The sequence below is a fragment of the Mercenaria mercenaria genome, chromosome 1 (genome assembly GCF_021730395.1).
Source record: "Mercenaria mercenaria strain notata chromosome 1, MADL_Memer_1, whole genome shotgun sequence".
Classification (NCBI taxonomy): Eukaryota; Metazoa; Mollusca; class Bivalvia; order Venerida; family Veneridae; genus Mercenaria; species Mercenaria mercenaria.
Window position 1 is genome coordinate 64,527,599 of NC_069361.1, and position 17,497 is coordinate 64,545,095.

A 17,497-nucleotide genomic window follows, 5' to 3' on the forward strand; every position below is an offset into this window, starting at 1 on the left:
CAGTCCTTAACGAAAGTTATCTCCCTTTCAACATGTCAGGCACGATGAGATTTATTAGTAATTTACACAAAATTTCGTTTAATTTGTTACGATTTCAAAAGGAAAATGCAATGATTAAGAGGCGATTGCTTCATTCAACAGTGCCTTTATATCTAAGAGAAGGTATTTTACTAGATCCTTATAAATTTAATATGAAATAAGGCAAAGCCTCAAAAGTCAAAGTCACTTACTTTATAACGGTTTTTCGACATTTTCTATCATATCAGATTTTCAGAGACATGATATGCATATATTCCCATAAAGAACTTATTCAACTATATCGCTACTGTAGCAGTTCTCAAATCGGGTAGCCTCGGGAGCTCAATTGGTAGAGCGTTGGCACGATAAGCCAAAGGTTAACAGGCTGGTAACATAATTTGCCTGATCGGGCTTTCGACATAAAAACTAATATTTCTTGAAAAATAGTAAAGATATTTCTTTCAAACTTGGTCCATTTATTAAGCATTTCATATGACACAAATTAAGATAAGAATAACTTGGTTGCCTTCAGTTTTGGTAGAATTATTTCCTCTTTTCAGATTTTTATGATGCATAATTTTTGAAGTCCAAACAAAATATGTTCTAATGCTAAGTTTAAAACAAAAAAGGGTTCAATGGCTTTCTAATGCTCTAAATTATTGCGCTAGTACATGAATGTATACATTTTACTGTGCTTTCACGAAAAACATTATAGAAAAATGTTAGTTGTAAAACAATTGTTCATACATCTGCACTAGAAACAAAGTATTACATAGAATAAAAGTACTGGCGCACAAGTTTTGAGCAATAGAAACCCATTAAACCCTTTTCTGTTTTAAAAATTGCATTAAAACATAATTTATTTGGACTTCAAAAATTATGCATCATAAAAATCAGTTTCTCTTTATGAGACATTAAATTCTTATGCTGCTATTGTTACCTAGTGATGTATAGCTGAAAATACTTCAGGCCTGACCAGGAATCGAACCCTGGACATCTCACACTTTTAAGGCGGACACTCTACTGTGTCACTATAAAAGTTACCTCAATAGCAAGGAAGTATAAGTGCACCCTTATACTATACCCTACTACATACACCCCCTCCATAATAGAATTTTTCCTTGAATTGTAGGGGTTTGAACCTCTGTGGGACGTTCCAAGATGTCCATTCATATCTACTCATGAGTTATTTACATTGGGTACCAAATAGATAAAGTAGATAAAGCTACTAATTGGAAGAGATAAGTCTCCTATGGCCTTTATATGGGACAAATGTGTAGAAATATGAGAAAATCAATTTGAGGGCTGTTTGATAAGGTTTTTTTACTAAGAAAGTGACGCCGATAGTCGGCGTCTTCCCCTTGGAAAATTTTTTCCCTCAAAAATCAATTTTCCTCAATCTATCTCCAATTTTTATGTTTCAGGGATCGAATTTAGCAATGGCTAACTCGCGAAATTCAAGTAAGAATCAAATGAGAGTAGGAAATCATGGCACTCGAATATTTTAGTGATCACATTTGAGAATCGACAAATTCGCTCAAACTCTCCTTTGCTCTTTAAAAACTTGGGACAGTTATTTTCCCGATAATCACGTGACCACTTGTAGACGTTTGTCGCTGTTATACAAATGTAATTTTCGGATATCTAAGTAAGCGTCTAAACAATATTTGTTGTCATTTTGGTCGGTGATTCGCAACTGCAAAAATAGAGAGGAAAATTACAAGTTTCTTTGGGCAAAAAAGGCCCACGGAGACCTAAAATGGTAGCGACACCACGGGCAGTGACCTAAAAGAACTTAAAACTTCAGAGTCCAGCCAAAAGTCCAAAGAATCATCAAGTACTTTGGTTCGTACTTCCAAAACCAGAAAGTCCCTGCCTGTTCAAACCGTAAAAAAGTTGGAAATGGAGCTGAACATTTAACTTTTATATGAAACAAAACAACAACAAAACAACTTAATATGTTTAGCACGTAAAACAGCCTTTAAATAATCGCAAGTGGAACCCACCATGTTGCTAGTGGAAAAAAATGGCACTAGCAAAAAATTGGAAAAAAGTTAAATTTTATCACTGAAATAGGATAACTTAAAATATGAATTGCTTAAAGAATCTAATGACTAATGTACAGTGTAAAAGCAGTATTACATGATGTATATAATATTTTGAATTTTCCCCAAATTGGCCTCTTTCACGTGATTTTTCCACATAAAATTTGACCAGCGCCCAGCGTCTTCCCCATCTTCTAAAAAGAACTCCTGTTGGTACTCATTTTGTTGTCTTGTTTTGCAGGTACATTTCAATTTGTAACATACCAGTAGCTTTCTGCGCCATTGCACTGAAATACATTTGATAGTATAAAGATTGACAAACAGTACTCACTTACCTATTAACTCTCTATGAATTAATCATTATATGGTCTTAACTATTTCACACTGGCCATAGCTTTATCAGATCAAGTGGTTCCAACGTTGTTTGAGCGGTGAATTTTACGCCGATCAGATGGAGAAATATGGCCGATACTACAAATTTCCAGTATTGTAAGTATGATTTAAAGGAATTTCTACCTGTTAAATAATGAATCAAATGAAAACGATGGGTGCACCTGGAGCGCAAATGTGTCTATGTTTTAGCATGTATGTCCATTTAGCTGGGATTTATACCGTTTATTCAAACACTTCTGTACAGTCCGGCGGGAGAAGGAGATTTTTTTACAGTTTTTGTCAATGTCGCCTCAAATATAGTGTTTATCGGGAACAACTAACTGTTCAAACACTTTTTATGTAAAGGGCTACCTCTTAAAACAAGGGGTGTGTATTTTCATAGAATTATTCAGCGTTGTTTCTGAAAAATCGGCCAAAAACCTAATGCAACGCTGTTTCGAGTGGGTCGCTATGCAACGCAATCAAGTGGATACCGTTCTGTGTCTTACTTGCGAAGTCTTATCCGTCTTAAAAACAGTCATTAAAGCCTAACAATGAATAAATTTAGAGAGTTTTATATCATTTTAATGTTCCCGCCATTTCTTATATATTGTACTTTTACATTTTTATGTTAGCTTAACATTTAACGTATCTTTGAGGACATTGTCAAAAAACATCAACACGAAAACATAAAGCTAGGATGAACATCGAACAATATCATTAAGTAAATAATAGTAATAGTTCGTAAAAACAAGAACCAGTTCACGGATATTTATCTCCTCCACGAATGTTACTGAGCAGCATACCAAAATCGGGTTGACTCTTTAAATCAGTAGAGTTACAGTTGGTTACTTTTTAGTCCCATAAAACCAACACATTGCGATTTCATTACTGATTTGTTGTGCATTTGAGCTGTTCATACAAAATAAAGAAAATTTGGTCCATGATAAAAGTATTGATCAGTTGTTTGTATATATTTTCAATCATATTCCTGTTCATTTATTTTCAGAGAGATAAATCACAGAGAACGTTAAAATTGGCCAGGGAAAAGGCAATATTTTATTTGTCCTCCATAAAACAGAAACGACGTAATAAACCTCTATGGTCGCAGTTCAAAATGAAAATACAAATGAAATACAGACACCAATGAAAGAAAATAACCGGACCAGCAATACTAATAGAGACGTGTCATCAAGCAAACGATTAAGAGCGTTTTCTTCATGTCCTCAAAGTAAATAATAACAGTAATAAAAGCACACACACAAAAAAAACCGAAAAGATTGCTAACTCGAACTTCAAGCACCAAATTATCAAGAAAAAGACAGGTTCACAATAAGGTATTAAAGAGAGAGTTTTATGTGACGAAATGTTTGAAGAATTAACAGAGGAAGAGACAGACTTTTAGACATTGCAAGCGACAATGCTATAATGAGACAAGTTTCTGCAGCAAAAGATACATTATTTCACAATATTTTAACTCTTATCAAATTGAATAAGTACCCGTTGGCAAGCATCGCTTTTGTTATTTGTTTAGAGACAGTTAAATAGTACAACTGTTGCACATCTCTATTAGTATTGCTGGTCCGTTTATTTTCTTTCATTGGTGTCTGTATTTCATTTGTATTTTCATTTTTGATTGGCGACCATAGAGGTTTATTACGTCGTTTCTGTAGGGATAACGCATGTTTTTTCGTGTTATAACACCTGCAGAATCCCGAGGGAGTGGTTGGTACCCGAGTCCTCGGGTACCAACGATTCCCGAGGGATTCTGAAGATGTTATAACACGAAAAGAACATGCGCTAATGCTATTCTAGCATAAAACGGGTGAAGACCAGGTAAATGAATATATTGTCCCTCGGCGTCATTGAATTTCCATGAAATGCGCGGTAAAGTCTACGTTGTTAATTCACGTTGACGTCATTTCTTTTTGAATTATCCGTTTTTGGGCCGTAATACGTTTACGCTTTGCCATGGAAAGCGCATATATAAAAAGGTGTTATAACAGTACATGAGCGCGAGAATCTCTGTGTTAACACACGTTTTCTCTCCTGTTAAAACACCCCCGAAAAGTGGCAATAACAGCAGTTTTATGCTAGAATGTTTGATGGAGGACAAAAAAAATTGTCTTTTCCCTGACCTGTTCTCTGTGATTTATCTCTCTGAAAATTAATGAACGCTACCACAGGAATATGAATGAAAATATGAACAAACAACTGATCAATACTTTTATCATGGACAAACTTTTATTTATTTTGTATGAACAGCTCAAATGCACAACAAATCAGGAATGAAATTGCAATGTATTGGTTTTAAGGGACTGAAAAGTAACCAACTGTAACTATACTGATTTAAAGAATCAACCCGATTTTGGTATGCTGTTCAGTAACATTCGTGAAGGAGATGAATATCCGTGAACTGGTTCTTGTTTTTACGAACAATTACTATTACTTACTTAATGATATTGTTCGATGTTCATTCTTGCTATATATTTTTGTGTTGATGTTTTTTTTATTAATGTCCGCAAAAATATGTTAAATGTTAAGCGAGCATAAAAATGTAAAAGTACAATGTATTAGAAATGGCGAGATCATTATAATGATATAAAACTCTCTAAATTTATTCATTGTTAGGCTTTAATGACTGTTTTAAGACGGATAAGACTTCGCAAGTAAAACACAGAATGGTATCCACTTGATTGCGTTGCATAGCGACCCACTCGAAACAGCGTTGCATTAGGTTTTTGGCCGGTTTTTCACAAATAACACTAAATAATTCTATGAAAATACACACGCTTTGTTTTAAGAGGTAGCCCTTTACATAAAAAGTGTTTGAACAGTTACTTGTTCCCGATAAACACTATATTTGAGGCGACATTGTCAAAAACTGTAAAAAATCTTCTTCCCCCGCCTGACTGTACAGAAGTGTTTGAATAAACGGTACAAATCTCAGCTAAATGGACATATGTGCTAAAACATAGACACATTTGCGCTCCAGGTGCACCCATCGTTTTTATTTGATTCATTATTTAACAGGTAGAAATTCCTTTAAATCATACTTACAATACTGGAAATTTGTAGTATCGGCCATATTTCTCCATCTGATCGGCGTAAAATTCACCGCTCAAACAACGTTGGAACCACTTGATCTGATAAAGCTATGGCCAGTGTGATTTAGTGTTTGCATTCTGTTCAATGCAGGTAAATGATTTTATTTTCTTTTTAATTAGTTTTAAAATTTATAAAGATTGTAAAGAAATATTGAACATATTCACACTAGTTTGAATTGAAAAATACTTCTTTGTTTTAGTGTAAAACTGAAATATTGATTGAACACCAGATGCAATAGTGACATGTGTGTCATCAAAAGGCTGTTGAGTAAATGATCTAATGTACATGAAGATCTGTTTTGAAATCCAGACTTTTAGAGGCTAGTTGTATGGACCTTATTACCAGCCCTACTGTAAATATTTATAAATACATGTAAGTTATCTGTATGAAGTATTTTGACCACTTAACATTTCTTTCTAGACTTTAAATGTTTTATTTCTTATATTTTCAGTTACAGAAACAACTGTGGACAATGTTACCACTGTAAGTAAACTACATTTTGTAAGACTTTTTTTCTCCAAAATAGCATGTTAAGTCTCCCTTTAAATACATTTTACTACAGTGATTTCTTTTAAGATAATAAAAGTGTTCATTCCCTGTATACATGAATGATAAAAGTCTTTATTAGAAATATTTTGACATTGACAAGTTGCATTTCAGTGCAGGTGTTTGAATCTCAGTAAATGAAAAATAAGCAAGTTATATCTAGTGTACTAGGTGGGTGGGATATGGTTATATTTATTGATCAAGCTATTTGAAATGCCAGTGGTTTAACTTGGAAAATAAGAACTTAAGATATTTAAGAAGCTGAACCTGTCTAAGACATCTTTTCAAGCTTTATAATCCAGGGGTCTAGCTAGGTCCAATTTTTTGGGAGAAGTCACTTCTCCCTCAAGCTGATTTAGTGGGCAGACTTTAGGGAGAAGTGGGCAGACTCCATCGATTTTTAGCTCACCTGTCACATAGTGACAAGGTGAGCTTTTGTGATCACCTTCGTCCGTCGTCCATTCAAGATTTCTTGTGAACACGATAGAGACCACAGTTTGCAGTCAATTTTAATCAAACTTGCACACAACTTGTATTGGCATAATATCTCGGTTCCTTTCGAAAACTGGCCAGATCCCATCATGAGTTCCAGAGTTATGGCCCCTTAAAGGACCAAAATTTACAATTTTTGGCTTGTGAACACGATAGAGACCACATTTTGCAATCAACCTTAATCAAACTTGCACACAAGTTGTATTGGCATAATATCTTGGTTCCTTTCGAAAACTGGCCAAATCCCATCATGGGTTCCAGAGTTATGGCCCCTTAAAGGGCCAAAATTTGCCGTTTTTGGCTTGTGAACACGATAGAGACCACATTTTGCAATCAACTTTAATAAAACTTTAACAACTTGTATTGGCATAATATCTCGGTTCCTTTCGAAAACTGACCAGATCCCATCGTGGGTTCCAGAGTTATGGCCCCAGAGTTAAGGGCAAAAATTTGCCATTTTGGCTTTTGCAGCCATATAGAGACTTTATTTATGGTTTGATTTGATACACACTTGCAAAATATCTTCAACAGCAATAAATCTTGGATTCCATGATGAATCTGTCAGATTAAGACATAGGTTCTGGAGTTATTTTATATCTGATTACCTCCCCTGATTTTAATCAAAATGAATTTATATCAGTAAGTACTTATAGGACTCATTTGAAATTTCATTATGTCATTAGTTGGACTGAGACAATCAGGGTAGATAACTATGGACTGATTTTATGTTAAATTACGTCCCTTTATTTCAAAGTAAAATGAGGATATCTCCGTAACTAATGAAGATACTGATCTGAAATTTCATTTATGCCATCAGATGGACTTGGACAATCAGTGAAGATACATATTGACTGAATTTATGACAAATTACCTCCCTTTATTTTTTTTCTAAATGAAAATACCTAGAGCAAAGAAGGCAATTATCGACCCCTTAAGACCATAATCTATCGTACATATTCTTACTTTCACTTTCGGAGACAAAGTGACACATATATTTGAGACAAACTATCATTGGTCGATTTCAACCAATGAAAACACTTGTTACATTACAGAATAAGGTATGGTCTAATATTCTGTCTCGTGACATGTGTCTGCCATTATCGACCCACTTCTGCTATTATCGACCCCCTAGTTGTTTTTTTTTTAAACTTTGAAAACACTGAAAATCAAGCATAATATTATTATTAACTTAACATTAAGTTAGTTTTTATTTGTCCTTTATTGTCATAATTGCAATTTGAAATTACGCAACTGAGCATATAAACAAAGCATAACTTTACTACGATTTCATGGAAAATATTATTTCATGTGTGTTTTTTTTATTTATAAATTTGGTCTTTCATACTATCACAGTTTCATATTTGGTCTTTTGACTGACAAATTGTAAATGTTAGATAATAGTTATTTGTAATATAACATTAGCCACACGCAAGAGATAAATAATTCAAACATTCAAACAAAGTTGATTATCCATATTATCTACAGCCTTAACAACATATTTTAGCATTCAATTTTTATACATTTAAAATTAACTTTTTTTAAGTCCTCTGGAGTCAACAAGTGAAGTTCTGGTTGCTTAGTACATTTAATGTGCCACCATCCTGGGCATTCATCACAGCCTTTTCACTCATTTGGCTTCCGATTAGACTGACCACACCCCTGACATTGGTCTAAGCTGTCTGCACTGTCCATCATCATTTTGTCCATCAGAGGAATCGTCAAAATCGTCATAACTGTCATTATCATCATAAATGATAGAAACATCAGACTATGACGAACTTTCAGAGACTCTGCGCTGTTTTTAGCTCATCTGATTTTTTGAAAAAAAATGATGAGTTATTGTCATCACTTGAGCGGTTGTCGGCGTCGGCGTCGGCGTCTGCGTCGGCGTTGCCTGGTTAAGTTTTATGTTTAGGTCAGCTTTTCTCCTAAACTATCAAAGCTATTGCTTTGAAACTTGGAATACTTGTTCACCATCATAAGCTGACCCTGTATAGCAAGAAACATAACTCCATCTTGCTTTTTGCAAGATTTATGGCCCCTTTTGTACTTAGAAAATATCAGATTTCTTGGTTAAGTTTTATGTTTAGGTCAACTTTTCTCCCAAACTGTCAAAGCTATTGCTTTGAAACTTGGAATACTTGTTCACCATCATAAGCTGACCCTGTACAGCAAGAAACATAACTCCATCTTGCTTTTTGCAAGATTTATTGCCCCTTTTGGACTTAGAAAGTCAGTTTTCTGGTTAAGTTTTATGTTTAGGTCAGCTTTTATCCTAAACTATCAAAGCTATTGCTTTAAAACTTGCAACACTTGTTCACCATCATAAGTTGACCCTGTACAGCAAGAAACATAACTCCATCCTGCTTTTTGCAAGATTTATGGCCCCTTTTGGACTTAGAAAATATCAGATTTCTTGGTTAAGTTTTATGTTTAGGTCAACTTTTTCTCTTAAACTATCAAAGCTATTGCTTTGAAACTTGCAACACTTGTTCACCATCATAAGCTGACCCTGTACAGCAAGCAGCGTAACTCCATCCTGATTTTTGCAATAATTATTGCCCCTTTTGGACTTAGAAAATCATTTTCTTGGTTGAGTATTATGTTTAAGTCAACTTTTCTCATGAACTATCAAAGCTATTGCTTTAAAACTTGCAACAGTTTTTCACCATCATAAGTGGACGCTGTACATCAAGAAACATAACTCTATCCTGCTTTTTGCAAGAATGATGGCCCTTTTTAGACTTAGAAAATCATGGGTAGGACAATATTTCTATTACACAAAAAAAATCAGATGAGCGTCAGCACCCGCAAGGCGGTGCTCTTGTTCTTTTTATTTTAGGAGATTTTTAATCCTTGTGATCAACTAAAATGTGCATTCATAACTTTATCATGAGTCATCACAGAACATTAGGGTTTCTAACTGACCAATCAGAGAGCTGCATTTTAGAGTACCTGCCAGTTTCCACTTTGGTATAACAAAGTATATTTACAATGAACATAATAGTGACTTTAGAAATAAATATCACACTATTTTAAAAAAAAAATCAAGATTTTTCACTGCACATGCTTCAGATAATGCTACAAACAACAAAACTTTGAAGTTTCATTGAAATGTTATATTGATTTAATACCTTTATTTTAGTTAAAAGTTTGAGATTTTACACTGAGAGTCTATGATAAAGTCCGAGTAAAATGTAATCAATACCCAAGTGAAGTAAGTATCATTCCACAATGTTTTGGACATGTTAAAGTTATGAATTAAGTGCTTTTCTCAAAGCAACAAGAAATTATATAAATTTAATTAATTGGGGGTTGATAATAGCAGAAGGTCATATTTTCAATCTGCTATTATCGACCCCCACATAATCTTTCCAGAAGTTGCAAGAGACTACAAAAATGGCTGATAGAAATGAGTTCTATATGTGTATAGTAGGATTAAATACAAAATTAAACTGATTCAATCCATAAAAACGGTAAATTTGATTTAACAGAAAGATACCTACCTTAACGGACGATGTAGTGGTTGGCACTGAAATTTATCTCATGCAGTCACACTGTATGTAAACATTCAAAATGGCGCATGAAGAAAATTTGTGACGTAAAAATGACAGTGAATGACATGATCACATGATTTCTAGTAATAAATGTGATTAAGTATCAATTAAGGGTGGGGGGTCGATAATAGAAGAGGGTCGATATTAGACTCCTTTGCTCTAGCAGCTTAGAATGAGATTGGTTTGAAACGTTATTTATGTCTTCCATGGTAAGAAATTTCTACTTTTACTTACTTGTCTAATATATTGTAAAGGCTTGTACTTTGTATCTTCTACATGCATATACCAATGCATGATTACCTCCCCTGATTTTAATAAAAATGGATTTATCTCAGTAAGTATTTATAGGATTCATTTGAAATTTCATTATTGTCATTAGTTGGACTGAGACAATCTTGGTAGATAACTATGGACAGATTTTATGTCAAATTACCTCCCTTTGTTTCAAATTAAAATGGGTATATCTCTGTAACTAATGAAGATACTGATCTGAAATTTCATTTATGCCATCACATGCACTTTGACAATCAGTTTAGATAAATATAGACTGAATTTGTGACGAATTACCTCCCTTTATTTTTATGTAAATGAATATATGTTAGCAGCTTCTAATGAAATTGGTTTTAAATGTTATTTCAGTCCAGGGTAAGGAATAGTCATGCTAGTATAAACATGCAGCATTTGAGCCTAGGACCCACAAACTTGGTAACTAGATTGGCCCTGACTAGTACGTGCCATAGGTCAAAAGGGACTGTTACAAGAAAATATTTATCCTGATGATATTTAATGTGTATGCCTATGTGATCTATATCAAACTTGATCTTATCATTAAGAGCAATGGTACTCAGGTGAGCAATATAGGGCCATCATAGCCCTCTTGTTTATATTTCTACCTCAACGCTGTGAAGTGATTTGATGACCATTAATTTTTTTGTTTGTTTGTTTGTTTTGGGTTTAACGCCGTTTTTCAACAGTATTTCAGTCATGTAACGGCGGGCAGTTAACCTAACCAGTGTTCCTGGATTCTGTACCAGTACAAACCTGTTCTCCGCAAGTAACTGCCAACTTCCCCACATGACTTATCAGAGGTGGAGGACGAATGATTTCAGACACGATGTCTTTTATCAAATCATCACGGAGAACATACGCCCCGCCCGGGGATTGAACTCGCGACCCGTCGATCCGTAGTCCGACGCTCTCCCTACTGAGCTAAGCGGGCGGGCAACCATTAATTTTCTTAGTTACATCATTTCCCATACAGTGATTATTGTTTCATTACAAAATTCTGAAAAATGTTGTTTTCTGTTCAAGGCGGTGCTGTATCTAACCCGCTGATTTTTTGGTGCCATATCTTGTAATATATGAATGCTGGATGAAATGGGGTTTATTATTAATACCGAGTCACCACTTGTGTGAACAGTCTGTCGTTCAAATAAAACTGATTCTGAAAGTAAACCGTGTCAAACCTAGAAATACATATTCAAATCAATTCATCCATCAAAGTCAGTTTTACGAAGTTAATATTTTACATGTCGTTCTTTTACCATGGATACCAGATAATCGCCTGTTTTGGATTTATCACTTACTGCTACAGTTTATGAAATAATTTCTACATTTCTATTGTAGTGGAACACTTCTGACCAATTTGGGAGTATTGATTAGGTTGCTTTAACTAAATAATAATTAATCAAGCCCAGATACTCTAAACAGTCATTATGTAATTGTTCACAAACTCTACAAAATATCTTGACAGCCAATATTGACTAACTGACAAGTCGACCAGTATTGACCTGTATTGGCCACCTCAGGGAGAATTGACCAGGGTGGTTTTAACTGGTTAAAACGGGGGCCGGTTTTAATTGCCCAACATTGTTAAAGGCAGGTGGTAATGAGGTGATGTTCAGAGCGAATGAATCAGGTCAGTAGATCAAAGGTTAAGGCCACATTTAAAGGTCAAAGGTCAAATGAATCTGTCTGTTGTATTTTATGTCCAGAGCATAACTTAAAACCTGTTCAAGGTATTGACTTGAATATAGGTAAGTGGTGATGGGACAATATGCAGAGTGCAAAAACTAAATCAAATAACTTGGGCCACATACGTCGAAAACAGTTCCCTTAAAATTTTACATCGTCCTCCTTTGATCTAAACTCCTGATTTGTGATGTTCTTGTTTGTGTTTGGAAGAAATCATAATTATATGAAATTTGTTGTCTAAGTGTTATAAGAACTGTTTTTCAGCAGAATTTCAAAAGCTGTGACTGGCATCCACTCCTTGGCAAAGAGCCTTTAGTTTTATCTTCTTATGGCAGTTTTAACTCTCAATATTTTTTGCATAGATTGAAGGGCGATTGGTAGAATCACCTAGAGAGGATTACGTAATAAAAGCTGATGGGGAGAAACATTTGTGTCCACTGTGTCGTTTGAATCTAGATATAAATTACACAGTAAGTATGTATGGAATACTACCTTGAGTTTAATACCTTGAACTTGGTTAAATTTATTTTTGATATTCATCCTTATTGACCATTATCATAGATGTAATCTTGAAACATTGTAACATAAGGTGAGTAAACTGGCCAAAAATTGTAGAAAATTTGGCATTTTATCACAACTATGGCCGTTTTGAACATATGTAGAGGTACTTTTTGTCGCAGTTTTATGTTTAGATCTGCTTTTTGTAAGTGCTTTCCTGGCTGTTGAAGATACAGTCTTAACAGTTTGGTCACATGATCAATATTGTAAGAAAACAACCACAAGTCTATATTGATTTTGACCCCTTATTAGCTCGACTGTTTGAAGAATAAGACTTAGTAGAGCTATCCTACTTACCACGGCGTCGGCGTCACACCTTGGTGAAGTTTTTTATACCAGTCCATATATTGACAAAACCTTTTGAGATAAAGCTTTGAAACTTTCAACACTTGTGTACCATCACCATTTCGAGTTTTAGGCAAGAGTACCTAACTTTATCAAGGATTTTGGCTGAATTTATAATGGTCCCTTTTAACTTCCAAATCTTGGTTAAGTCTTCCATACCAGTTCATATTTTGAGTAAATTGTTTGACATATGGCTTTGAAACTTTTATCACTAGTTTATTATAACATTCTCTATCTGTAGGCAAGAGTACATAACTCTGTCAACTATTTTGGCTGAATTATGGCCCTTTTTGGACTTGGAAATTGGTACAATTTCATACAAGTCCAAGTTTTGTCAAAACTATTTGACATGTGGCTTTGAAACTTTGAACACTTGTTTATCATTATGATTTCCATTTGGAGGCAAGAGTATATAATTCTGTCAGGTATTTTTTGCTGAATTATGGTACTTTTTGGACTTGGAAATTGGTTCAGTTTTCGTACAAGTCTATGTTTTGGCAAAACTGTGAAATCATTAACATTCGTGGGTGATTAATTTTCAGGGATTTTGCAGTTGAGGCAACCCACGAAATTTAATCCCAACGAACAAGTAAAATTCCCATTCATTTCATGTTCAAAAGTTAAATCCACAAATTCATATCCCTACGAAATTGCCATTTTGACCAAATCCACGAAATTTCATGCCCACAAAATTCAATGATTTTACAGTATTTGACATGTGACTTTGAAACTTTGAACACTTGCTTATCATCATGATTTCCATCAGTAGGCAAGTATACATATGTAGTTAAGACTACATAATTAGGACATTGACTTTAGCTCAGTTATGGCCCTTTTTTGACATAGAAATTAGTTGAGTTTCACATATCATTTCATAGTTTGTCTTACCTGTTCGATAGATGTATATGGCTTTTAAACTTTGAACACTTGCTTACCATCATGGTCACTCATTGCCATATAGTGCAAGACTTATCAATCAAAATCCATAAATACAGGTACATTGTTTGTCTTATCTATTTTTCTTCTTTTGTCTGAAAATTGCTGGTAATATACTTCCATCAGTTCTTCAAATAGTTGAGCGCGCAGTCAACAGACAGCTCTTGTTTAGTACACCACCAGTTTTTGAGGCTACAAGTTTGTACTTGGTCAGTTTGTCTTCTTGTTTGTCAAGTCAGTATTAACTTTTTCCATGCATGTTTGGGTCTTCAGGTAATCCGGCTCAAACATTTAGCTTAGCAAGACGGCCAGTCTCTTGCAGGAACCAGACTGCTTACATTCACTATCATCACTACATCATCTTTGTTTCCCATTCCCGGCAGGTGGTTTTCTTGCTTATTTTTGGCATAAGTGGCCTTAATAAACACCAGACAAAAAAGCAACATAAAGATTTTTATGCCCTCCTTCAAAGAAGGAGGAGTATATTGTTTTGCAGATGTCGGTAGGTCGGTTTGTCGGTATGTAGACCAATCCGTTTCCGGATGATAACACAACGCTTGAGCCCTGGATCATGAAAGTTGATAGGGAGGTTGGTCATAACCAGCAGATGACCCCTATTGATTTTGAGGTCAGTAGGTCAAAGGGTCAAGATCACTGACCCAGAACTGTTAAATGGTTTCTGGATGATAACTCAAGAACTCTTGGGCCTAAGATCATGAAAGTTAATAAGGAGGTTGGTCATGACCAGCAGATGACTCCTATTGATTTTGAGGTCAGTAGGTCAAGGTCACAGTGACCAGGAACAGTTAAACAATTTCCGGATGATAACTCAAGAAAGCTTGGGCCAAAGATCATGAAAGTTGATAGGGATGTTAATCATGACCAGCAGATGACCCCTAATGATTTTGAGGTCAGTAGGTCAAAGATCAAGGTCACAGTGGCCTGGAACAGTTAAACCATCGCCAGATGATAACTTGAGAACCCTTGGGCCTAGGATCACGAAACTTCATAGGGAGGTTGATCATGATCAGTAGGTGACCCCTATTGATTTTGAGGTCAGTAGGTCAAAGGTCAAGGTCACAGTGACCCAGAAAAGTTAAACGGTTTCCAGATAACTCAAGAACGCTTCGGCCTAGGATGACAAAACTTATTAGGGAGGTTGATCATGACCAGCAGATGAACTCTATTCATTTTGAGGTCAATAGGCCAAAGGTCAAGGTCACATTGACCCAGAACAGTAGAACTTTTGTGTACTGTGACCAAATAATTTCTGTTCCTTATGCAGTTACTGAATGCATCAAGGGGGGCATTTTGTGTTCTACGAGCTCTTGTTGATGTATTTGTTTATTCTATAAAATCTGACATTCATCCCCAGGAATAGCTACTTTGTTCTTGCAGGATATATTGATCATTAGCCAGTTTGTTCTTGCAGGATATATTAATCATTAGCCAGTTTGTTCTTGTAGGATATATTAATCATTAGCCTGTTTGATCTTGCAGGAAATATTGATCATTTGCCAGTTTGTTCTTGCAGGATATACTTATCATTAGCCAGTTTGTTCAGGAAGATGGTGAGATTGTACCACGTCAGATTACTGGTTTATGTTATCCACAACATGCAAGGATGAAGCACTTGATACATCAGGCACACAGTGCAGGTTGGGTTAATAATATTATGATTTACATGTGTATGTAATTGAAAAAACTTTTATTTATTGCTGGTATTTTGCTTCACAGTTGTTTTAGCGTAGACAATAAACTGCATGTAACGTCATATTCATTGAAGTTGTAGTACATGTTATTTATTACTGACTTAATTATATGAAAGAAAATTTTAGTCTTGTGATAATTATAATATTCGACTTAAATTCAAGGTAGATTTTCACCTAACTGGAAATAAAAACCAACAAGAAAGGTACAAAGATTTGAATTGTAATTTCAGGATTGATGCAAAATCTACGACCACATGTGTACCCAGTCGAATACAGCCAGATGTCTGATCATGCATGGAAAAAATACAATGTTTATTATAACGAAGCTATTGATGATTGATCATTTTTGTGTTGATGGTTCATCATTGCAAATAAATTTCCTTGTCTATCGAACATACTGCTTTTTCATTTACAATTACACTCCTTTTTAGCTCAAGTATTCAAAGAATAGGTAGAGCTATTGGACTCGTCCGTGTGTTGGCGTCCGCGTCAGCGCCGGTGTCCTGAATTTGTTAAGTTTTTTATGTAAGCTGGTATCTCAGTAACCACTTGTGGGAATGGATTGAAACTTCACACACTGATTCACTGTGTTAAACTGACTTACATTGCACAGGTTCCATATCTCTATTTTGCTTTTTTACAAAATTATGCCCCTTTTTCGACTTAGAAATTTTTGGTTAAGGTTTTATATGTAAACTGGTATCTCAGTACCCACTAATGCGAATGGATTGAAACTTAACACACTTGTCCACTGTCATGATCTGACCTGCACTGAGCAGGTCTCATAACTCTGTTTTGCATTTTTTCAAAATTATGCCCCTTTTTCCACTTAGCAGTTTTTTGTTAAGTTTTTGTATGTAAGCTGGTATCTCAGTACCCACTAATGGGAATGGATTGAAACTTCATACACTTGTTCACTGTCATGATCTGACCTGCACTGAGCAGGTCTCATAACTCTATTTTGCATTTTTCAAAATTATGCCCCTTTTTCCACTTAGCAGTTTATGGTTAAGTTTTTGTTTGTAAGCTGGTATCTCAGTACCTACTAATCGGAATGGATTGAAACTTCACACACTTGTCCTCAGTCATGAGCTGATAAGCACTGTGCAGGTTCCATAACCCTGTTTCACATTTTTAGCTTACCTGAGCAGGAAGTGCTCAAGATGAGCTTTTGTGATCGCCCTGTGTCCGTCGTCCATCCGTCCGTGGTCAACAATTTGACTGTTAACACTCTAGAGGTCACAATTTTGGCCTAATCTTAATGAAACTTGGTCAAAATGTTACCCTCATAAAAATCTTGGACAACTTCGATATTGGGTCATCTGGGGTCAAAAACTAGGTCACCAGGTCAAATCAAATTAAAAGCTTGTTAACACTCTAGAGGTCACAGTTTTGGCCCAATCTTAATGGAACTTAGTGAGAATGTTACTCTCAATAAAATCTTGCATGATTTCTATATTGGGTCATCTGGGATCAAAAATTAGGTCACCGGGTCAATCAAAAGAAAAGCTTGTTAACACTCTAGAGGTCACAATTTTGACCCAGTCTTAATGAAACTTAGTCAGAATGTTACTCTCAATCAAATCTTGGACAAGTTGGATATTGGGTCATCTGGGATCAAAAACTAGGTCACCAGGTCAAATCAAAGGAAAAGCTTGTTAACACTCTAGAGGTCACAATTTTAGCCCAATCTTAATGAAACTTAGTCAGAATGTTACCCTCAATAAAATCTTGGATGATTTCGATATTGGGTCATCTGGGGTCAAAAACTAGGTCACCGGGTCAAATCAAAGGAAAAGCTTGTTAACACTCTAGGAGTCACAATTTTTACCCA

General features: G+C 35.2%; 1 protein-coding gene across 1 annotated transcript; it reads left to right on the forward strand.

Annotated features, from left to right (window-relative positions):
• The first annotated feature begins 2 nt into the window (after window positions 1–2).
• On the forward strand, window positions 3–16,056 carry LOC123535788 (39S ribosomal protein S18a, mitochondrial-like). The gene is made up of 5 exons (XM_045318541.2): window positions 3–162; window positions 5,995–6,026; window positions 12,475–12,582; window positions 15,486–15,609; window positions 15,894–16,056. Exons 1-5 carry the CDS (start codon window positions 33–35, stop codon window positions 16,001–16,003), a joined length of 504 nt encoding a protein of 167 aa, XP_045174476.2. The 5' UTR covers window positions 3–32; the 3' UTR covers window positions 16,004–16,056.
• The last annotated feature ends 1,441 nt before the right edge of the window (window positions 16,057–17,497 follow it).

Bases quoted from the DNA above. Each gene is read 5' to 3' on its own strand.
- LOC123535788 (XM_045318541.2), top strand. From the start codon at position 33: ATGTCAGGCACGATGAGATTTATTAGTAATTTACACAAAATTTCGTTT. The intron at 6,027-12,474 runs GTAAGTAAACTA...TTTTTTGCATAG, and splicing joins CTGTGGACAATGTTACCACT to ATTGAAGGGCGATTGGTAGA. The intron at 15,610-15,893 runs GTTGGGTTAATA...TTGTAATTTCAG, and splicing joins ACATCAGGCACACAGTGCAG to GATTGATGCAAAATCTACGA.